The sequence below is a fragment of the Taudactylus pleione genome, unplaced genomic scaffold (assembly GCF_031769625.1).
Source record: "Taudactylus pleione unplaced genomic scaffold, aTauple2 ptg000128l, whole genome shotgun sequence".
Lineage (NCBI taxonomy): Eukaryota > Metazoa > Chordata > Amphibia > Anura > Myobatrachidae > Taudactylus > Taudactylus pleione.
Genome location: NW_028284530.1, coordinates 2422277 through 2446282, shown reverse-complemented (window position 1 = coordinate 2446282; position 24006 = coordinate 2422277). Strand labels below are relative to the sequence as shown.

Below are 24006 nucleotides of genomic sequence, written 5' to 3'. Positions count from 1 at the left end.
ACAATTCATATGTGTGGCCCTGCCTCATACCCTAACAACAGAGGCACTATCTGTTTACTTAATATTAACGTGCTCAGTGGAGGGAGTTGCCCCAGGGGATCCGCCTAAGGCCAATCCCACAGAGGTGAGGACCATCACCCACAGGATGGCATTTGCAGCACCAACTTATTCCAACACATGTTCTCACTCACTCACTCACTCAGACAAATTGTACTGGTGGACGATTTGAACGATTTCTGACAGTATTAAAATGAATGAAATCGTCCAAATCAGCCAACACAGCCGATGTCAGATATCGTTATCTGTCATGCGGAAACGCGCATCGTTGGTCGATGCATGCACTACATGTCAAAGATATGAACGATTTTTATCGTTCAGATCTTTAACAAAATCTGACCATGTGTATGCAGCATAATGGTGCATACACACGGTCAGATTTGTTGTCAGATATGAACGATAACGATTTTAAAAATCATTCAATTGTTCATATCTGAGAGAAAATCTGACATGTGAGCCTGATGAACGATGTGCGTTCCCGCATGTCAGATAACGATATCTGACATCGTCTGTGTTTGCAGTCAGATTTTGACAATTTCATTCATTTTAATACTGTCTGAAATCGTTCAATCGTTCAAATCGTTGGTAAAATCGTTCAATCGTTCATCTGACAGATCTGACCGTGGGTATGCACCATGAGACTGCATCCTCATTAGTCTGGACATTAGCTCTGTCATCATAATACATCTACCTGCTTATTCCAAGTAAAAAAAAAAATACCAAATTTTCGGAACCCCAAATATTTATTTATTTCATGATATATTTTTCCATGTGATTCGCTTTATTATTTTTTTCCTTTCTTTACAGGTTTCCTGCCTGAAAAAAAAACAATAAATCTATACATTTTTCGGAAGATGTAATTACTTCTTAATAAATTGAACTTGCATTTTCCAGTGTGTAATCTGCCAGTTCCTCTACCCTATAAAACTTGAGACGTCTGTAGAATTATTTTGCCAGCAATGACTTTCCTCAACTTGAGGTGGGAGGGGGATTTCTTTGGCAGAGTTTAAAGTTTCCACCACTTAATCTCTAAGCACAAAAACATAAAGTGTCCTAAACATTCCAGATTGGTGAGGAGGGTGCTGTATAATGTAAAATCATAAGAGATTTGCTTGATAAACAAATATAATTGTTTAGGATGATTTAGCTACTGGGGTACGTTATTGCACTGGAGGCTTCAAGCAGTTTTATGGTAGCTTACATTCATATTAACTGATGCACATATTCAAAGAAATAAAGTTTTCTGTGCAGGCTCATTCAAGCCAATTTCACTGAATATCCATAGAAAAAGTTAGTTTGTGTACTACTTGTTCCCTTTCAGTTATTCTAATACTCAACTTTTACATTCATGTCTTCCAAGGACTGTATGTATGACTGTGCTGGACTGTTGTCACAAGTTAGTGGTGTGAAAAAGTTTTTTCCCCCTTCCAGAATTAGTATATGGGGCTGATTCAGCATAGTACGGAATTGCAAAGCCTCACACAAGCAGCTTTTCAATTGACTGGGGTGTCTAAAAATACGCTCTGAGATGTTGCATCTTATGGGAGTGTCGTGGGGTGACAGTGGTTGCATACAAAGATGCTCGCCCGATTACATAGGAGGCCATAGTCAGATGGGGAAACTGCACCTGCCACGGGATTGGTGCATGCTTTGTTGACGCACAGAGTGGTATTTCCGAGTCTATCGGTGCTGACAGTGGACATCTCAATCCTTTGCATATTCGAACGTACGGATCTACACCAGGGAAAGTCTTAGGGCTATTTCACACACAACGGTTTAGTCCGTCCGACAAATAACTGCACGTTTCTTTTATCGTTGTTTAACTTCAGTGGAAGTTACAAATACATTAGGGCTTCCACACTGCACGAACACGGCACGGCCGCCGCGTGACAGCCGTGATAACCACTGACTAGGGCGGCTGCCGTCCACGGTATCAGTTTTAAAGAATGAAAAGAGATTCAACACATGGCAATAACACGGCACAAAACTGCTGTGTGTGAAAGGGACTGATCCACAAGAAAAAAAACTGACATTTTTTTCTATCTGGACAAAGCCGTTGTGTGTGAAAAGAGCCTTAGTAGCGGCATTAGCATAAAGACGCCGACGCATCTGCGGCAAAAGACACCGCCAGGGCCGTGTCTGCATCTGACTAAGAAACATACCCTAAGTGTCTTCCCCTATCCCATGGTTATGCGCTGTAGTGGTCTAAGCACCGCCTACTCTGTGATGTCATCACTTGCCGCCACCACATTGACATTATTCTGCTGCCTCCTCCACAAGCAGTAACTGCCGGTGGAGGACTGATAAGTATGCTTTTCCCCTGCAGTACTGAGGACAAGTGAGACTTTGGCGGTATATGTTGAGGATGAGCCCTATATCGCTGAAGAGGTTAATAAGTCAGAGTAGAGACGCTAGTGTTGTGCAGGCTGTAGGAAGCATGTCTGGGAGGGGATGCGGTTAATATACCTATGATCGGGATGCAGACTGAAAAAATCTCGCGCCGGAATCCCGATATTACTGGAGATGCCAACGTCGGAATTTCGGCAGCTGGCATCCCGATCATAAGGAGAACGGGGCAAGGTAAGTATCAGCCGCGGGGGGGAGGGTTAGGTTTAGGCACCCCAGGGGAACAGGGTTAGGCTGCTGGAGGGGGGAGTTTAGGTTTAGGCTCCAGACGGGGTTAGATTAAGGCACCACCGGGGAGAGGTTAGGGTTAGGCAATAAGGGGGGAGGTTAGGGTTAGGCAATAAGGGGGGAGGGTTAGGTTTAGGCACTTACCGGGTTAGGGTGCGGGGTAGGGAGGTTTAGTATAAGGGTACAAAAAAGGAGAATTAGGGTTAGGGGGTAAATAGGACAGGGGAACTGTACTCACCGTTTCCCTATCGGGATTACAACCATCGGGATGCCGCTGTCAGTGTACTGACAGCCGGCATCTCCTCCCTCGGTATTTCATACGGATTCCTCTGGGAGAGAGTGTTATCTTTGTTCAAATCTATTTTATTAAGAGTTTTCAAAAATTATACAATAAAATGATAATACTTAAGGTATAAGCCAGTATACCGAAGAGGTCAAAAGACATCAAATTTGTAATATCAGATATAGAACAGAAGCATGACCAACATTACATGCAAACATTACTATAAACAGTTGTGTATATCTGAAGAGCAGTTAGTATATGTCTTGCACATCTAATTTGTGACAGACGCAAAATAAATCAATTACAATAACATATTTTGACCTAGCTGAGACCAAACTTGTATAATATTTATGAAACAGTAAATTAAGATGACTTTGGGGAGAGACAATGGACAAGACATTCAACGATAATAAAAAGAAATTGGATAGGAAGGAAAGGGAAAGGTGTAGGGAAGGAGGGAAAGGGCCTGGTCATATGTACGTGATTAGAGATCACAGGCATAGTGTAACATCATGATATCATCTCATATAGTTTTATAGCTTCATATGAATGCCAATAAAAGAGCTCCATCTATCAATCTATTAGAGGCATGGTGTAACATAGATCCATCTATCCATCTATTACAGGTATAGTATAACAGTATAGTATCATCTCAAATAGTTTTATCGCTTCATATGAATGTCAATAACAAATATCCTTCTATCTTAGATTGGCAGATATTTATATATCAGGAGTAATAGAGACATAAGCAAATAATGGCAAAGTAAATATGTAAGAGCTGTTCTTAATGTTAGTTTCCATAAGTGAGATAAGAGTATATTACATTTCTATACGTGTATATTCTGAGAGTTGTCTAGACAAGAACCACTCTGTGGATTTAAATATTTTTAAAATGTGAGTGCGAGATGGAAGATGTAAGGATTCTATATAAAAACACCATTTAGAATAGAAATTTTCAGCTCTTCTATCAATATCCGGAAAGGTATCTCTTCCATCAAAATATAAGAGCTGGAGAAGTTTTATTTTGACTTCCGAGACTGAGGGAGAGGACATTTTTGTCCAGTGACATAGAATTACTTTCCTTGCAACTGTAACTGTAATCGTGAGGAATGGGATCAGCTGCTTTTTTTTGGTACCCAAATCCCAATTCGAAAAATCTGACCACAGGCAGGCTTTCGGATCTGGAGTTAACAGGAGTGAACATAAGGAATTTATATAGTTTATTCATTTGTGCCAGAATTTTTTTATTTTCCTGCATGTCCACATACAGTGCAGAAAACCCGCGACTGAGATATGACACTTTGGACACTCTGCAGTGTATGAGACATTAAAATGTTGTCTTTGAATAGGTGCTACATAGGCTCTAAATACTGTCCTAATGTGAACCTCTTGAAGATAGGAGGATCTTAAAATCTTAGGAGTGGAATCATAGTGTAGATATAGATTTTCATCATCTCCCAGATCAGACCAATCCGATTTCCATAAGGATAATGTTCTATTCCTCTGGGTATTGTAAGGCAGATCCACCAATATCATATAGAGATATATAATTTTGTACTGCATATTAAGAGTATTTTTTAGCAACAAGCTTATAGGGTCTTTCGAAGAGACCTCTTTCATGGCCTGAGGTATGGATGAGATGAAGTGTCTTGTTTGGAGGTACATGTAAAAGTTTGAGTTTGGTAAGTTAAATTGTTGTCTAAGATCCGAGTAAAGATCCTCCGGGATCAAAAACTTTGGCAGTAATAGACAAGCCTTTTGCACGCCAAGTTCGAAAAGTTGCATTAGTCAGAGTTGGTGGGAAGGAGGGGTTGCCCCAGAGAGGAATATAGGGTGAGGAATTAAAATGTCTGTGACATCTTTTATTTATGGTTCTCCAAGCAAGATATGTATCTTTAAAGATGATATGGGATAAGATACAAGGGGGAATGTCTTGGGGTTTTGAGTGCAACAGCAGCTGGAGAGTAAGTCGAAAATATGGCAGCATACAGTTCCATGTCAGTATATACACCTCTGTCAAGAAGCCAGTCGCTAATATATCTAAAAAAGATCGATAAGGAGTATGTTGAGAAGTCAGGATAACCTACACCACCCTTCTGTCTAGATAGGGATAATTTTGCTATAGCAATCCGGGGTTTTTTATTCTGCCAGATAAACGTAGACATTAATTTTTGGATATGATGCAAGTCATGTTTAGAGATACTAATAGGAAGCATCTGTAATAAATAAAATATTTTTGGAAAAATCACCATCTTTATAACCGCAATGCGTCCCAGCAATGAAAGCGGAAGAAGCTTCCAATTATCCAACAATGCAGATATCTGAGTAAACTTAGGGGAAAAATTTGATTTATATAGGTCTGGTAAGGTAGCAGGAATTTGCACCCCTAAATATTTTATCTGTGACTTATTAAGCTTGAAACTTTTCACTAAAGGAATATCCTCCAAATGTGCTATATTGCCTGAGATCGGGAGTATTTCTGATTTGTCAAAATTAATTCTATAACCAGAAAAGGAGCCGAATGAATGAATCAGATCTATTATTGCAGAAAGTGAATAAGCTGGGTTGGAAACAAATAACAACATGTCGTCTGCGTAGAGGGCAACTTTAAGAGTCACCTCTCTTATAGAAATACCCGTGAATACAGTGGAAGATCTAAGAGCTATGGCTAGGGGTTCAATCACAATGGCAAATAAAAGAGGGGATAATGGACATCCCTGTCTGGTGCCTTTTAGTATGGGGAAGGGTGATGATAGAAAACCATTGCAAGATACTTGTGATTGTGAGTTAGCATAAAGTGAGGTAATTAAATTACAGAAAGAAGTAGGAAATCCGAATTTATTTAATGAATGGAGAAGGTGGGGCCAGGTGATAAGGTCAAAGGCCTTTTCAGCGTCTAAGGAGAGAATGAGGTTTAGATTAGAAATGGGGGTCTCATTACACTGCATATGAGAGTGTTATCTTTAAAGCGCTGCATGTCCTAAGTTCTCTCTCCCAGGCTGGAATCCATCAGCATACAGCAGGTTGAATAAAGTAATCTCCCCAAAGCAAATTGGTTCTGGGGAAACCCAGTTTTTTGTTTATTATAAATTACAAAAGTAGCTCTAATGGACTATGCTTCTGTCCAGGGGCGTATCTACCCATTGGCCAGGATGGCACTCTCCAGGGGCGCCGGCCAAAGGGGGGCGCCGTCCGGCAGTGCCACCAGCAGCCAAGGGGTGGACTTCCCCAGGGGCGGAACTAGTGGCGGTGCGCTGTGGTGCAGGGGCCCATAGCCGCTGCTGCACCCACCGCTAGTCCCCCGGGCCCCACAACTGTAGGGCAGACCGCAGTGAGAGCGGTCTGCCCCACACAGTAACAAACACACAGCCACCTTCCGGCTCCCCCGCAGCGAATGATGGGACAGATGTAATGACGTCTCTCCCATAGTGCACTGCAAAGTTGGCCGGGAGGAGCGGACAGCAGTGGTCGCGTCAGGAATGGGGATTCAGGTAAGTTGTGTTTTTTTTTCTTCAGTGTGTGTAAGCCTGGCACGCGGGGGGGCTACTAGGGGGCTCTGTATAGCTGGTGGCACTTTATGGGGGGTGGCCACTACTGGCAGCACCAAATAGGGGGAGCTGCTATCGGGGGCACTGTATAGGGGGGAATACTACTGGGGGCAATGCAGCATAGGGGGGACTACTACTGGGGGCAATGCAGTATAGGGGGGACCACTACTGGGGGCACTGTATAGGGGGGACTACTACAGGGGGCAGTGCAGCATAGGGTGGATTACTACTGGGGGCGCTGTATAGGGGGGACTACTACTGGGGCCAATGCAGCATAGGGGGGACTACTACTGGGGGCAATGCAGCATAGGGGGGATTACTACTGGGGGCATTGCATAGGGGGGACTACTACTGGGGGCTCTGTATGGGGGTGTGGCCGCTACTGGGGGCACTGCATAGGGGGGACTACTACTGGGGGCACTGCATAGGGGGGTAGCTGGGGAATCATTTAAGTACTTATTTAATGTATGATGTAATTATTCAGAAATTATGGAGGATGGGGGGCACCAGTCCATTAGTTTGCTAGGAGCACTCGGATCCCTAGATACACCCCTGCTTCTGTCATATTGTAAATGTAACAGAGATTGCAGAATAATTTTTTTTCCCCTTTCTCTGCTGCTTGCAGGTATATTAAGCTATATATCACATATCAGCAGCATTGTAACAGACTACAGTGTCACATCAAGAATAGACATCACTATTCAGCAATAATGCACTGGCATGACTGGGGCGGGGGCAGTTAGGGGAGATTCTAGTATTGTCAGTAGAAGCACAGAGACGTCAGAGAAGTGTTCTTGCTGGTGGTGTGCCTAGAGGCGCCTGGATCTCAGGATACAGCACTGTGGCATGTCTCAACACAGCAGTGTCAGATCAGATGTACTATCCCAGAATCACGTGTCTCTACTAGTTATAGATAGGCCCATTGACAGCCTCAACCTGTAATTAGTATCCGCAAATGGAGCATCTGTCTCTATACACTACTAGAATACCTATACAATTCTAGAATACCTTCTAACTCTGTTAATTTCCTCACATTAATTGTTGCCTGTAAATGAAAGAGGGATGAACATAAAATCCTTTTTTTGGTAATAAATGGCAAACAAGATCCACAAATAGTTTTTGTTGCACAAATGTTACATCATTGCAAGCTTATATTTCACATGTCAACACTCTAAGAATGTCATCATGTTGCCTGTCGACATCTTAATGTTGACATAACTGTCGACAGTGTGTTGCTGACATTGTTAATGATCAACTTAATGTCTACATCCCAAACCTCCTAACATTTAGATGAGGCAGTTCTGATTTGGAGGGGATTGTCCCTGCCGTCCCGACTCGTTGGAAGCTGTGATGTACGTCACATGTTTTGTAAAAGAAGAGTAACAATAGTAAGGGGTCACATCCTGAAACACAAAGTACATGCCTGGAACAAATGTCTAGTGGATGTGGTAGTAAATTCAAGAATAAACTATTACTAAGTAACATGGTCAGATGAGATGACTTGCTGGTCTTCATCTAATTTTATTGAATACAGAATGTTTTTTTTTTATAAGTATTATTATTAATGTTATTATTATCATCATCATTACTTATAGTGCGCCAAGATATTGTGCAACGCTTTACAGAGAACATTTAATCATTTAGTTTGGCCCCTGTCCTAATGTAGCTTATACCCTAAATTCTCTAGCACAGAAATGAACTGACCTAAACTTAGCAGTATGATCTTGGACATAAACACGGGAAGGACATGCAAGCAATGGATAGGGCTCTGATTGGTCCGGAACCCCAGCACTGTGAGGCAGCATTGCTAACCACTGTGCCACCCATATTTAGAAAAAATACTTTTTTTGTGATCTTTGGTCCTGATTCATTATGGATTGCAACTGCGATTGCAATAGTGATTACGCACGCAGTCTCAAATCTGCCATCGGTAACATCGAGTACAATCGCAGCCTCACGCACACTTGCATAAGTTCTGACCTTACTCAGGAATTGCTAACCTCTTCGCAGGCTATGATTACTCAAGCTGTATATGTCATCACAGTGGATTATTTATGCACGCCCATACAACAGGTTCAAATGCACTAGCACGCCTGCGTTTCGCCGAACACCCCCTTATCACCTCCCACAAATGGCACTTCCTGTCAATCAGTCTGAGATGGGTCTGCGTAGTCGCTGCGATAGCAGTCCCGATCGCAGTGGCCAGTTTGCGCGCGCGCCCTGGGATGCGTACGCATGCGCATATACCCACCATTCGGCCGGTTGCGTGTGGAATCGCAGTTGCGATCGATAATGAATCAGGCCCTTTGTCATCTTTATCTTTTTTTACTATAATATCTAATCTACCTGTGCACATTTAATACTCAATGCCACCATCATCAGTGTAAACATTATCTAAGCAGGCTACAATTTACAAAAATATATTTTTCTAGAATGTAAATACAATGGAAGAATTGTCCATCTATTTGCAATATAAACTTGTGAAAGTATTTAAATCAGATATTTAAAATCAGGTAGTTATACTTACATCCTCTGCATCTGACATGTATTTTCCGCTAGTTCTGGATGATTCACAAATGAACTAAATGAGTAAAACAAATAGTGTTATGAGTGTGTAACGTTGCGTCAACTACTGACCCCCACACTCAGTTCATCAGTGGAATAAAAGAAAAACTTAATGTAGGCAATCTATCTGTCATAGAGAAAATGTTATTCATACCATACAGTTAGTATACGCTTCCTAATAACAACAATGTATGATTATTGATGATAACAACAGACAAATAAGATTATATAGTCACAACATTGCATAGTGTTCCACTTAGAGAGCAAATAAAGCCATTATTTGGTATTCATAACATGCCCAATAATATATACAAAATAACCAAAATGGTTATAATTAACTATCTATTTAGTAGGTTGTTATGTTAGTAGGGAGGTTTTAATAGTACAAATACAGTGACTCACAGTTTGACAGACTGGCTAAGCAGAAATGCAGTGTGGTTAGGTGAATATAATACCCTGAAAATTAAATCTATCTATATACTAGCTGAAGTACTCGGCGTTGCCCGGGTTTAAATTTTCAAGTTAATAAGTTTTGTTATGTGATGTCATCCAAATCCATACAGTGGAAGGCCCAGAACAGGCTCCCTGGGTCAAAGATCTTCCCGACGCACTACTCTGCGAGGTCCGAACAGGACCCGAACCACTCCATTAGACATCCCAGACCAATTGCCACCCCTCTGTGAAGTTTTCATCCAAGTCCATCCACTGGAAAGCCCAGAACAGGCTCCCCGGGTCAAAGTTCTGGCCAGCATCCCTGGGTCAAAGTTCTGCCGAATGTACAACAACGGGAGGTCTGATGGTAACCTCAGTATGTCTTCTGGGATGCAATGTTACCACTCTATGAAGTTTTCGTCCAAATCCATCCAGTGGAAGGCTCAGAACAGGCTCCCCAGGTCAAAGTTCTGCCTAGCGTACACCAACGGGAGGTTTGATCGGGACCCAAACCCCTCTAAAGCCTGGCTAGGATCCAACTGGACCACATTGCGTTGGTTTCATCCCAATCGATGTAGGGGTGTCCGAATGCATAACCGGACAGACAAACAAACAAACAAACAGACAGACCAATGAATTTTATATATAAGATATTATATTATATGCAAAACAGTTAGGTGGCATTCGGAACAAAAACAACATGAAGGGACAGGTACAGGTGTCAGTATGCTAGTTCATACTGTCATTAGTGATACAAAATACACTCACCTTTCCTTATATCTCTGGGCCTGATTCAGAGCCGGACGCTCTGACAGAGCGCTCGCTCTGAATTGGGGCCGGGCATTTTTTTTTTTCAGAACGGCCTCCTGGTCGCTCGCATAGCTGTGGGTGACCACCCACAGCTATAGCGAGAAGCCATGATGATGGTCGTGATGGTCAAGACCATCGCGATCATCGGGCTTGCGTCGAGACCCTTGTGGTAGGGTCTCGTTGCCACAAGCCCTAGAGAGCTTTTGGCTCTAACAGAGCCGAAAGCTCTCCCACTGACATCACTTTTGATGTCAGTGAGACCGGCCCCAGACGGTAGGCGTTCCCATGGGAATGCCTCCGTCTGGGCAGCCATGCCCCCGGCCCGCCCACCAAAGGGGGCTTGCTGTCACTCAACATCGACAGCATGCCCCCTTTGGTACGAGACCCAGAGCGACGGAGTGCCCGTCGCTATCCGGGTCTCGCGCATGCACACGAAGGAGCCGGCTCCGTCGTGCGCATGCGCACTGGCCTACCATCGACCCGGTTGCGAGCGCACAGTGCTTGCGACCGGGTCTGAATCAGGCCCTCTGCTCACCACCATGTGAAGATGCTGGATTCTGTCTGATTGGCACCAGAAAGTAACATTACCATGTGACCCATCACCATGACAACAGTCAACAAAATGACTAGAATGGATAGACAACATTATAAATAATACAAATAAGGTGTCTGCGCTAAACACTATATAAAAAACATAGGCTGTGAAAATGATAAATATATTATTATTTTTTTGAACATATGAAAAAATGAACTGCAGTTCATCTCTAAAAACATATATAAACATTGCACATTGAATGAAAAAAAATAAAAATAAAATGTTACATTAATAATCTAAACACATACTGTTTCCAGTATATCATAGGAAAAAAGATAGATGTTTTAAACTCTATGTAGAGCCTTGATGGTAATCAGCATATGTTGCTATTGGCAACCAGAATGATATCAATCTGTAAAGTAGGTATAGTCACTCTGTTGAAACCTGATATAGGGTATAGTGACTCCCTAAATTACGGAGCCGTGGAGCTAACAAAATCTTGATATGGTGAATATAATAGCGGGGGGTCTCCAGACCAAAACCTGCAGTCCAGTATCTCACCTGTCCCAGTGGACTCAAAGCTCCAAAGTCTCCCTAGGAACCAACTGCTCCTGCGGCTCCCAGACAAATAGAAACAAGTGGGTGTGATGTTGGTCCCTGTGACCAGCGCCGCTCCGGCGGATAACTGCGGGACTGTGCGTAGCTCCAATGACTCGTAAACAGGGAAGTCGTGCAGGATGGTGAGCCGTTCGCGCCTCAGCGACTCCCAATAAGGCTGCAAGTGGTGAAGGCTGGACAGTCTGCCTATGTGGGGAATCCCCCCGTCCAGCGGAGGCAACAGATAACAGAAATGATGGTCCGCACAAACAGGCTCAGCAATGTCCGTCAGTGTGTCTCAGCAACACTGGTGGGTAATTAATATGCCTATGTTTTTTATATAGTGATTAGCGCAGACACCTTATTTGTATTTTTTGTTCCTTTTTGAGGGTGATTTGCAGGTATCCCTCTGGTGTCAGCAGCAAGTCTCTATATTAGACAACACCTGAGTGATTAGCGCACCAGTTTTTCTTTCTCAACATTATAAATAACAATATACAGCAATAGCAGTATGGTACTGATAGATAGAGCATATAAGTGCACAAAAGAAAATAAAAACAATTATTCTGACATGTCAAAATAGGTTGCCATGACAGCCAAATATGGCATCTCACACACTATGGCAAAATGAAAACAGCTCTGACCCATCAAGGCATGGACTCCACAAGACCTGAAGGTGTCCTGTGGTATTTGGCACCAAGACGTTAGTAGCAGATCCTTAAGTCCTGTAAGTTGCGAGTTGGGGTCTCCATGGCGCAGACTTGTTTTTCCAGCACATCCCACAGATGCTTAATTGGATTGAGATCTGGGGAATTTGGAGGCCAAGTCAATACCTTGAACTCTTTGTCATGCTCCTCAACCCATTCCTGAACGATTTTTGCAGTGTGCATTATCCTGATGACAGAGGCCACTGCCATCAGGGAATACTGTTGCCATGAAGAGATGTACTTGGTCTGCAACAATAATTAGGTAGGTAGGTCATGTCAAAGTAACATCCACATGAATGCCAGGACCCAAGGTTTCCCAGCAGAACTTTGCCCAGAGCATCACACCACCTTGGCCGGCTAACCTACTTCCCATAGTGCATCCTGGTACCATCTCTTCCCCAAGTAAATGAAGCACACACACACGGCCGTCCACATGATGTAAAAGAGAATGTGATTCATCAGACCAGGTCACCTTCTTACATTGCTCCATGGTTCAGTTATGTTGCTCACATGGCCATTGTAGGCGCTTTTCGTGGTGGAAAGGGGTCAACATTGGCAGTGCCATATGCAGCAAGCTGCGATGCACTTTTTGTTCTGACACCTCTATATCATAGCCAGCATTAATGGTTTCTGCAATATGTGCCACAGTAGCTCTTCTGTGGTAGACCAGGCGGGCTACCCTTTGCTCCCCATGTACGTCAATAATCCTTAGGCGCCCATGACCCCATCACCAGTTCACCGGTTGTCCATTCTTGGACTACTTTTGGTAGGTATTAACCACCGAATACTGGGAACACCCCACAAATATGCTGCCTAATATATCCTGCCCCTTGACAGGTGCCATAATACAAACATAATTAATGTTATTCACTTCACCTGTCAGTGGTTTTAATGTTATGGCTGATGTGTGTATGTTTAAATATAGGGGGTATTACTATTAAGTAAGACTGGATAATAGGAATGCATGTATAAGTATAGAAATATAATGTAAATAAACTGCACTGATGGGATCTTTTACAAAAAAACAATGCAATGCAAGTGACTCATATAGACCTCCAGGCACAGATGTATTGACGATAGATTAACCTATATTCATATTGTAATAAACATTTCAATCTGCCACCACCTCTAGGAGAAGCAGGAACATGAATAATAATTCTATATTGTAATGTAGCCAGGATAATAGGGGCCTGGCAGAGCAATCTGTTGGTCAGTAGAACCAGAGTTAAGATCAGTCTGACGGTATTTGATCCGGCAGCAAAACAGCCGCCGGCATTAATATACCGATCCGTAACTGGGCTGTAATGGGGAGTAGGGAGTGTTTAGAGAGGGAGTGTAGACAGAATTGTGAGCTTTGCTGAGTTGTCTAGAAATGTAAACAAGCCTCTTTTCAGACAAATATTTTGCACCAAGGTTAGGGCTGCTGGAAATGCGCTATGACGGCTATGAAATCAATCGTACGGATAGAGGAGATCTAGCAAAGGAGCCTACAGTTCTGCACATGAGTGAATGTATTCATTTCTTTGCGTTCAACTCTGCTGCCGGCCATAGGTGGCACCTGGCCAACCTGTAGCTCTCCAGCTGTTGTGACACTTCAGTCCCAGCATGCTTTACAAGCTGATCGGTGGAAGGGTATGCTGGGACTTGTAGTGTCACAACAGCTGGAGAGTCACAGGTTGGCCAGGCTTGCTCTAGATCTGTGGTAGATACTCAGGTGATGCAGTTTATAAAACATATATATCCAGTCTATCCATATCATATGTTCAAATCACCCTGTGGTAGTCGCACATCATGAAGTGTCAGACATAGGTGAATTAATATGTTTACGCCTCACAGGCATGAAATACACCCGATGTGAGAAACATTTCATATGCTTTTTTCATTTGACTGTGTATGGCAGCCTATAAAGCAACTTGATACAGTAGCCTGTCAGAGATTTACATTAATACTTTTACCAAATGGAAAATGACAAATCAGCTTTGGCCAGAGGTACCTGGCTCTTCTTCATCACTGTGCACAACATGACAGCTGCAACAACACAGATCACCTGGCCAACCCCATCTAATTCCCCATAAATCTCCTGAGAGGCCAATAACTGGAGTGTGTTAAATTGATTTTCTCATTGTCAGGAGGGATAGAAGTGTTCCCAGGGAGACCATAGAAAAAAACATTTTATTATAAAACAGTTCCAGTGCGGAAAAATCACTCACAGATTGATATGTCAACATGCGTATACATCACAATAAAGGAATTAAGTCGTGACATTGTATTATATGTGTAGGAAAAAGCACCGATCCTTTGTAGTTATCACTTCCTATAAGTCTAGAACTAGTGTCGCATTTGTTGTTTATAGATGCAAAGCCAGGGACTGGTTAAAGGTTCCGGATGCCCTAGGCTCAATGGCGTATCTATAATTAGTGCAAGGTGTGTGGTGCGCGTGGGCCCCTGGGACCAGGAAGGGCCACACCGCACATCCCGCGCGCATTTTTAATTATTGCGTCTCTGGAGTCTGGCGAGGGCGCTGCAGCACAAATCACCAGGAAATTGGCCACATGCGCAGTAGAGAAGTCTGCTGAAATCTGCTGCACTGTAAACAGATGGGGACCCTCACAGAGTCTGCACACGGGCCCCCTCCTCTCTTAAACTGTCCCTACCTAGACTAATACACTAGTAGCGCCCCCTGTAATGCTGCTAAATGCAAAGCTCAGTGTGTATGTGTTGTGTGCTCAGGAAATCGCCATTCATACTGCAATTGACATGTTTGATCTTGACATCTAATGATCAGGGTTGTAAGGAGGGTGGTTCTGGTGGAGCGTGCGCTCCAGACTCTGAACTGGTAAGAGGGCGCTGTCTGCGGCTGGAGTCCGGTAGATGTTTAAAAGCTGACAGACAGCTGGGTTCCAGCTCCTGGTACGCTGCTTCTGGTCCGCTCCTTCTCTGCTCTTCCATGGTGCCATAGCTAGGCGCCCACCCTGACAGCCCCACAGTGGGATTGTCAGGATCCAGGGTGGGCGCCTAGCTGACTGCAGCACTGTGGGAGAGCAGAGAAGGAGGGGATCAGTAAGAATGGGAGAGACTCCTAATTTGGCCATCCAATGTCCCGGCAGTGGTGCAGACATCAGGGGACAATACAAGATATAGAGGGGTAGGGGGCAAGGACAATAAAAGGCATAGGGGGTAGAAGACAATACAAGACATAGAGGGGGAGGCACAATAAAAACAATAGGGGGAAGAAGACAATACAAGGTATGTGGGGGAAATCTAAAATTTAGAGGTGGGGGAATCACAATATAGAAATCAGAAAAGGGAAAGTTCACACTATACGGCATACAGATTGGAGAGGGGTGTAGTGCATAATATAGATCATATGGGTTGAACAGTACAATGTAGGACATATGGATAGGGGTCAGCACAATGCAGGATATACAGATGGGGGGCTACAGTACAATACATGACAACAAAGGGGGAGAGGAACCAACAGCACAATACAGGATGGCTACGGCTAGATCCCCTTCAGTTAATGGATCTTGACGTCATAATTTACTATCCACATAGACATCTATTGGTATTAGTAGCATGTGGTGAGCGAGGCTTGCCGACGAGGGTACAAGTTTTTACTGTTGGTGGCCAGATACTACATTTGGGACAAAATACCAGAGCTTTAAGGGCATGGAAAAGCACTTCCACCCCCACTCAATGTCACAATTTAGGTCCATTAACTGAGGGGGGTCTCCCCCCCACGTAGTACTGGAGCCTTACTCTCTCTACGTGGAGTCCAGGGTTACATTGTTCTATAGGGAGATATATTAAGCAGATGTGATACAGTGCTTATATCAGCAGCAGACAACCTGCGGCTGTTGTGGGACTAGAAGTTTGAGCAGGTCCCAGTAACTTTATTGTTTTGCAACAGCCGGGAGAATCAGGCTGCCTAACCCAACCTGGGACGGACACTCCCAAGTACATGCCTCCAGCACCTCACAATTGACAGATGAAATACTGAAATAAAATAACATTGCGTGTGGAGTTATTTAAAAAAAAAAAGGTTTTATTTTGTCAGCTCTTCCATCATAGTTCTATCCCCATCATAGATGCCAACTTTTTTTATATTGTCCTCTGGGAGATCTAGGAGCACAGGTGCAGGTCTTAGAGGTGCTGCGAATCACAGCAGCGGGCTACTGGACCACAATGAATGGATTCACAGTGAAACGCATTATCAACAATCTGGATTGCCTACTTCATTGGGGAAGTGAGCAGGTCCAGGAAGCTGGCCCAGTCTCTCCTGAGCTATGAAGGGCCTCCCAGACAATCTGGGAAAGTAGACTATTGCAGGAACTATTTAGACATCCAGACAGGGCCGGTGCAAGGTTTCTTGGCATCCTAGGCATAGCTTCAGCCTTGTGCCCCCCCATCCCTTCCCTCATCCCCATCCACACTCTTAGTTCCACCTTTTTGGCGGTTTGCGTCCAAAGTGCGCATGACTGTGCACAGCCGTTTTTGCACATATTCATCTTCTGAGCATACACGGTGTAAATTCACACAACATATGCTTACAATTGTAAAGCGCAACGGAATATGCTGCGCTATATAAGAAACTGTTAATAAATAAATAAAAAATAAAATACAGTGTACATTCAACACCGCATCACCACCATAGTTCATATTAATAGATGGATCATGAAGTTATGATCCATCCAATATTTAATGCAAGTTCTGTAATAATACTATTCTACATGATGTGTGAGCTGCTCCAGAAAGTGTCTGACTGTAGTTTGGGCTGAATACACCACAAATGTTTATAATACCTCAGGTCTCCTGTGTACTTTCAAAGATGGGGAAGAGGACGGACACTGCTACCGGCCTGCAATGCTGAACCAGCCAGGCATGCTATACAGGAATAGAAGAGCAGGGGAAAAGTATGAGTGCAGCAGCTGTCTATATAATCCGCTTCTGCTGTCAGTAGCAAAAGGATGTCTCTTTCAGAGACCTCTTTAATTTTTGTGCTGGCTATCTCAGTCACCTTAATGGCGTCCCCCAGGAGCCGGCACCCTTAGGCAGCTGCCTAATTGAAGCATCGGCCCTGCATCCAGATATAAGTGTAGCAGGTATACACCTACTGGGCATCTTCCTGGTCAGGGGCTATGCAGCAAACATTTAGCAGTCAGGTAAACTGGCCCTTACACTGCCACCACTGTTACTGACAAAATTACTTTGTTATCCATTAATACTAATAATATTGCATTATTGAAGTTCCTGCAAGTTGGAGGAGTTCTGTAGTGAAATGGATTTTTTGTAACTGCAATTCTCTTTTCCAACCAATAAAACCAAAGGGGTATTCATGCCTAGGTTTGATGAACTTAGGGAGATATCCCTCTACACACTTGCACTCCTCAGTGTGACCAGGAGCTGGTCGGTGAGTATTATGGCATGGCTATCTCTGCTTGTGGTGTATAAGTTTATGAGTCTGTCTTTAAACAGCAGAAGCTCTAACATTGTTTTCTGTGTTTGTTTTGCAGAGGAAAAGGAAGCAGAGTTCCCAGGACCAGGATGACGCTATCAGCGTATGCAGCCTTGACAGAACTGATGTGAGTAATATTATTAAACAGGGTTTTAAAGAAATATGTTCACATTTAAGTGACATGTTAAGGAACATTTATGAAAGAGAGTGCACAGTAAATACAATTGTTATCCATAGCAAGCAATCAAATGTTTGCTTTCATTTTTAGACTGTGCTACAGATATTATAGCTAAAATCTGATTGCTTACTTACAGCAATGTCGCCTTTTTTTGTATGCGCCAGTCGTCTTATATGCCCTGGAAAACGTATTGTCTCCAGAGTCAATGCAGCTGGAATTCATATATGCAGAATCCTATTAAGTGTACCCAGGCTAAAATAAAGAAGCAGATGCTAAACCATTTTCAAAATACCATATGCATATTGACTATCTATGGGAAGATAGAAACACTCACTGCTGTAATAATTGCCATATGAGCCGAATGTATGTATAGCATGGGAACATCAATGTATGAAGCATAATCCATGAATGTGGCTATATGCCACGATTGTTGAGGGTTTTCTAATTGCTCTATGGAGACCAGTTTTATTTTCCTCTACATAAACAGTTATATATATATATATATATATATATATATATATATAATGATGTTCTGGAACAATAGCATCTAGCGAGCGGGTCTGAATGAGCCCCATTGTCCAATCTAATGAATATTAGTTTACACCAAAATAAATCTGCCTTCATTGTACGTAGGTGAGAGGTTCACTTAATAGGATTGTGTATAAAAGACAAGTAGCCTACTACAATTGGGAGGTATGGTGTAATACTTAAGGTGGGTATACACGGATACAATCATACATGCGATCCTTCGATTTATGTTTGTTCTTTTGACATTTTTGTAGTGTATGTGCACCTTCCATCATGTCTTTATCGCTGTTACGAAGGAATCGCATCTTACGTACGGTTTAATTTTTATCCAATTCTACTGTGTCTGGTTGAAGCAATGTGTGGGCGCACCTTCGAGTGTTCCTACGATTGAAGACTAAATCAGTGCTGCCTCTGGTGGCGTGCATAAGTAAACAAGCGGAAAATCATCCGGGAAAATGTCGATGCGAGTCCGGGGTGCTTGCTTTGTTCCCATAATCACTCACCATTCGCTACTCAGGGCCGTAACTAGGGTGGTGCGGCCAGTGCCACCACACAGAGCGCAATAGCCTTGAGAGCAGAACCGCCCGCCCATCACAATCTCTCCGCCAGGCGCCTGCTGATATTAAGAACAGTGCAATGCGCGACACCCAGCTCTACACTGAAATGACAGCAGCCAGCAGCCTCCCCCCCTGCAATTCACTATGCCTCCTCAAAAGTTTATTGTGCCAGGAGCAGGGCTTGAAGTGAGCTGGTATACAGCGGTATGCCACACCGCCACTTCAGATAGTGTCCTGATTGACAGTCAGCGCTGAGACCAAATATCGGATCCCAGCACCAAAAGAGCAGTGACAGCATTATTTGGAGATGTGTTCCGCTGGGGAAACATCTCTGATCAGCGCTGGCTTGACTGACTGAGCATCAGGTTCGACACCAGCCAGAGCAGATGCGGCGACAGTTTATACTTGTCGCCTGCTGCAGAACAATCACGGACCGGCGGCCAATCAAAAACAAAACGTCGGCCTTATAAATTTGGTGCCGGTCGCTAGCCAATCACGGCTTGCAGACCGGCAGCCAATCAGAAGCTGCCGGTCCGCACCACGATTGGTTCACGGCCGGTGAAAAGTTTAAACTGCCGCCGCATCTGCCTTCGTGCCCTGGCGCTGGGACCCGATACTCGGCCCCAGCGCTGATCAAAGATGTGTCCCTGCTTGGTGCTGAGCCGCCGCAGAGAACCCACTGCCAGCGGGACGGGCAGGAGGAGGAGAAGCAGCTGGTCAGCCAGCGCCAATTAAAGATGTGCCCCTGGGGGGATGGGGAAGAGGAGAAGCAGCCTGTCAGCACAGACAGCAAACTTGGGGGTCTATTTACTGAGCAGTGTTAGGAGATAGAGTGAAAAGTGATAATGTGCCAACCAATCAGCTCCCAACTGTCATCACACAGACTGTGTTTGAAAAATGACAGTTGGGAGCTGATTGGCTGGCACCTTATCACTTTTCACTCTGTCTCCTAACACTGCTCAGTAAATAGACCACCATTGGACTGAAAGGTACTGGAGCGAGGTAGTGTCAGGTGTAGGGGGTGTTAGAGGGAAGTAGGCAGTTAAAAGTGCAGGGGGTGTTAGAGGGAAGTAGACTGTGAGATGTGCAGGGGGATTGGGAGAGGGAAGTAGGCAGTGAGAGGTGCAGGGGGGGTGGGAGAGCGAAGTAGGCAGTAAGAGGTGCAGAGGGGGTGGGAGAGGGAAGTAGGCAGTAAGAGGTGCAGAGGGGGTGGGAGAGGGAAGTAGGCAGTGAGATGTGCAGGGGGGATGGGAGAGCAAAGTAGGCAGTACGAGGTGCAGGGGGGTGTTAGAGGGAAGTAGGCAGTAAGAGGTGCAGAGGGGGTGGGAGAGGGAAGTAGGCAGTGAGAGGTGCAGGGGGGGTGTGAGAGGAAAGTAGGCAGTGAGAGGTGCAGAGGGGGTGGGAGAAGGAAGTAGGCAGTGAGAGGTACATGGGGGTGGGAGAGGGAAGCAGGCAGTAAGAGGTGCAGGGGGGGTGGGAGAGGGAAGTAGGCAGTAAGAGGTGCAGAGGGGGTGGGAGAGGGAAGTAGGCAATAAGAGGTGCAGGGGGGGTGGGAGAGGGAAGCAGGCAGAAAGAGGTGCAGAGGGGGTGGGAGAGGGAAGTAGGCAGTAAGAGGTACATGGGGGTGGGAGAGGGAAGCAGGCAGTAAGAGGTGCAGGGGGGGTGGGAGAGGGAAGTAGGCAGTAAGAGGTGCAGAGGGGGTGGGAGAGGGAAGTAGGCAGTAAGAGGTGCAGGGGGGGTGGGAGAGGGAAGCAGGCAGAAAGAGGTGCAGAGGGGGTGGGAGAGGGAAGTAGGCAGTAAGAGGTGCAGGGGGGGTGGGAGAGGGAAGTAGGCAGTGAGAGGTACATGGGGGTGGGAGAGGAAAGTAGGCTGTAAGAGGTGCTGAGGGGATGGGAGAGGGAAGTAGGCAGTGAGAGGTGCAGGGGGGGTGGGAGAGGGAAGTAGGCAGTAAGAGGTGCAGAGGGGGTGGGAGAGGGAAGTATGCAGTAAGAGGTGCAGAGGGGGTGGGAGAGGGAAGTAGGCAGTAAGAGGTGCAGGGGGGGTGGGAGAGGAAAGTAGGCAGAGAGAGGTACATGGGGGTGGGAGAGGAAAGTAGGCAGTGAGAGGTACATGGGGGTGGGAGAGGGAAGTAGGCAGTAAGAGGTGCAGAGGGGGTGGGAGAGGGAAGTAGGCAGTAAGAGGTGCAGAGGGGGTGGGAGTGGGAAGTAGGCAGTAAGAGGTGCAGGGGGGGTGGGAGGGGATAGTAGGCAGTGAGAGGTACATGGGGGTGGGAGAGGAAAGTAGGCAGTGAGAGGTACATGGGGGTGGGAGAGGAAAGTAGGCAGTAAGAGGTGCAGAGGGGGTGGGAGAGGGAAGCAGGCAGTAAGAGGTGCAGAGGGGGTGGGAGAGGGAAGTAGGCAGTAAGAGGTGCAGGGGGGGTGGGAGAGGAAAGTAGGCAGTGAGAGGTACATGGGGGTAGGAGAGGGAAGTAGGCAGTGAGAGGTGCAGAGGGGGTGGGAGAGGGAAGCAGGCAGTAAGAGGTGCAGAGGGGGTGGGAGAGGGAAGTAGGCAGTAAGAGGTGCAGGGGGGGTGGGAGAGGAAAGTAGGCAGTGAAAGGTACATGGGGGTGGGAGAGGGAAGTAGGCAGTGAGAGGTACATGGGGGTAGGAGAGGGAAGTAGGCAGTAAGAGGTGCAGAGGGGGTGGGAGAGGGAAGTAGGTGCAGGGGAAATGGGACAGGGTAGCAGAGGCTAATTCTCATGAGAAGGCATCCCAGAAGAAAAAGAGTACAGGGTGTTTTTGATAGTGATTTTTTTTTCTTGGTAGTCAGTTTGGGGGGGGGGGGGAGGGGGGCAGGGGGGGGCACCAATGCTCTCTCTCACATAGGGCACCAAGATGTCTAGTTACGGTCTGTCCCTGCCCATTATGGAAATTTTACAACCCTCGCTGTGACTGCAGCCCTGAATCTGTACCATGTGTGTGCTTGTACGATCATTTTGTTTAGATATTTCAGCCGCGCAAGGATAGAAGGATCACAAGTATGATTGTATTTGTGTGTACGTGTGTATCGGCACTATGATCAACACTTCAGAACGGGAGTAAAGTAGTGCAAGCAATCGCATCAAAAGTAAGATTATATCCGTGTGTAGTGTACCCATCTTTAATGTAAAATATATTGGTCAACTTAAGTTACTTGGTTTATACATAACATTATCAAATATAAAATAAGCTTAGCTGTGTCAATGTGATGTCACATCACATCCAGCAGTAAACAGTGCTCTGTACCAGGCAATACCTATTATACCCAGGCTGAGTGACATCACAGAAGCTGTCTATGATGCAAGTCAGTCACATGATCAGCCTGGTCACAGCGGTCAGCTCTCAGTCTGTAACATGTTATAAGTGATGTGAGGTAAGTTACTTGTCTGCTTATAACAATTTAGTTGGTGCTATTTATATACATACTAATGAAAAGTTTGAGTGTGCGCTCCACCCAGTCCTCTGCTATCAGGTGCTAGCTGAACCAGCACATTATCTAAAAGGCGCAGCAACTCATTTATAGACTCAATAGTCAAATCAATTATAAAGTCACTCCTCAGTGTTTTTATAGTCGCCAAGATCTTCTTAGATCTGCCGCTCCCCTTTGAAAGTTGTCCCGGATTCCCACCGGGAACTATACATCTAGAAAGACAGAGAAAGGGGGTGCTCCATAGTACTTAATCGTTTTCGATATTTTTTTTAAATATAAAATCTAAACAAGTGTTTCCTATGCAGTAATATTACCAATGTTTTAAAAAAATATATAAGCATATCAACAGATCTGACAAGTGGGACAGTGTAATAATAACCGCTGTTTAGCAGCCATCCGGCTCTGTATATAGATCACTGCTGCTGAGGAAACGTCTGGCTCTTCTCACTGCCACTCGCTGTCGGCTGGGAAAGTGCACCACCACACTCCGGGACCCAGAATGTCAACATGGTCATAGTGCCGACAGTCGGAATGTCAACATACAGTTTTTTTTCCAGTGTTTAAAGTCCTAACGCCACCCTAACCACTCCCTAACACTAAACCTTCAGACCATGACAATAATTTTAATAAACAATGACAGCAACGTTTCCCGCTATGTTGACCCTTTCTCAAGGTGATAGAAAATTAAATAAATTGATACAACATTTTAAAGCAAAAAGAGCGCCAAAAAGAAAGCAAAAAGGACATTCTAAGCATGAAAATGTGGTGTACGTATGTTATCTTAGAGATGCACATTTCATGTAGGATATTTGTATCCTTTAATCAGTAACAATAACATCATAAGTACCCGAAAAGTCTGAGATCTGGGAAATGAGAGGATCAAGACAGTGAATTGTACACCTTATTCATCCATTTTGCACATTGCTTCAGGACAGCCCAAGTGATCTTGCAGAAATACCGTTGCAATCATACACTTCCATATCTAGGCCCTACAGTACATTTTTACAGCTTCAGCTTTTTCTGTACCCATCCCCCCTTCCCAAAGTAATTACTAGACATACGGTATACTTACCTATGCCTGTGGTCCAACATTGATCGCTACCACATTGCACTGCTTTCAAGTCCTAGCTATACATGTTATACCTGCAATTGCAGCAATGGAAGTCTCCAGTTCTTGAATTCACAGCGGACTCCTGCAAGCTATATAACCTTTATATTATAGCTGTGTTCTCTAGTGATCCATCTGAGTGTCACTCGGTATGGATCAATAAAATGAATTGCACTTTACTTTATTAGGAGAAGGGGAAAGGAACAGGCTGAATACTTATAAACAGACTTTCTGCAAGAAGCGTGTACAACTCGGCTGGCTGGGGACACCTTATGATAACATATCCTCTTACATGTACTAAGGACCTCTTTTGTTCTTCTGCATCTTAGGATGTTTTTCCATCCCAGAGCTCACAAATTATTATTTTTACAAAGTTATGAGATGTCAGGCTTAACAAACGGTATCGTTTGTGTCATCCAGACTGTGGGTAATTGAGGCTCAGATATTGGCGGTCTGGAAATATCATTAGAATTTTTTTTATTTAAACCAATCATCAATCCTTTGAAATATGACAGATGTCGAAGCTGTAATGAGCAGTTGGCTGGGGGATATTGTGTCTGATCCA

At 44.6% G+C, this 24006-nt stretch overlaps 1 protein-coding gene across 1 annotated transcript in view; it reads left to right on the top strand.

Annotated features, from left to right (window-relative positions):
- The window catches only part of ARHGEF3 (Rho guanine nucleotide exchange factor 3), a 336653-nt gene that overhangs the window by 167787 nt on the left and 144860 nt on the right, over positions 1-24006 (top strand). The window contains exon 3 of the mRNA XM_088472674.1: positions 17682-17750. Coding sequence (XP_088328800.1) covers positions 17682-17750 — 69 coding nt within the window. The remainder of the gene's footprint in view (positions 1-17681; positions 17751-24006) is intronic.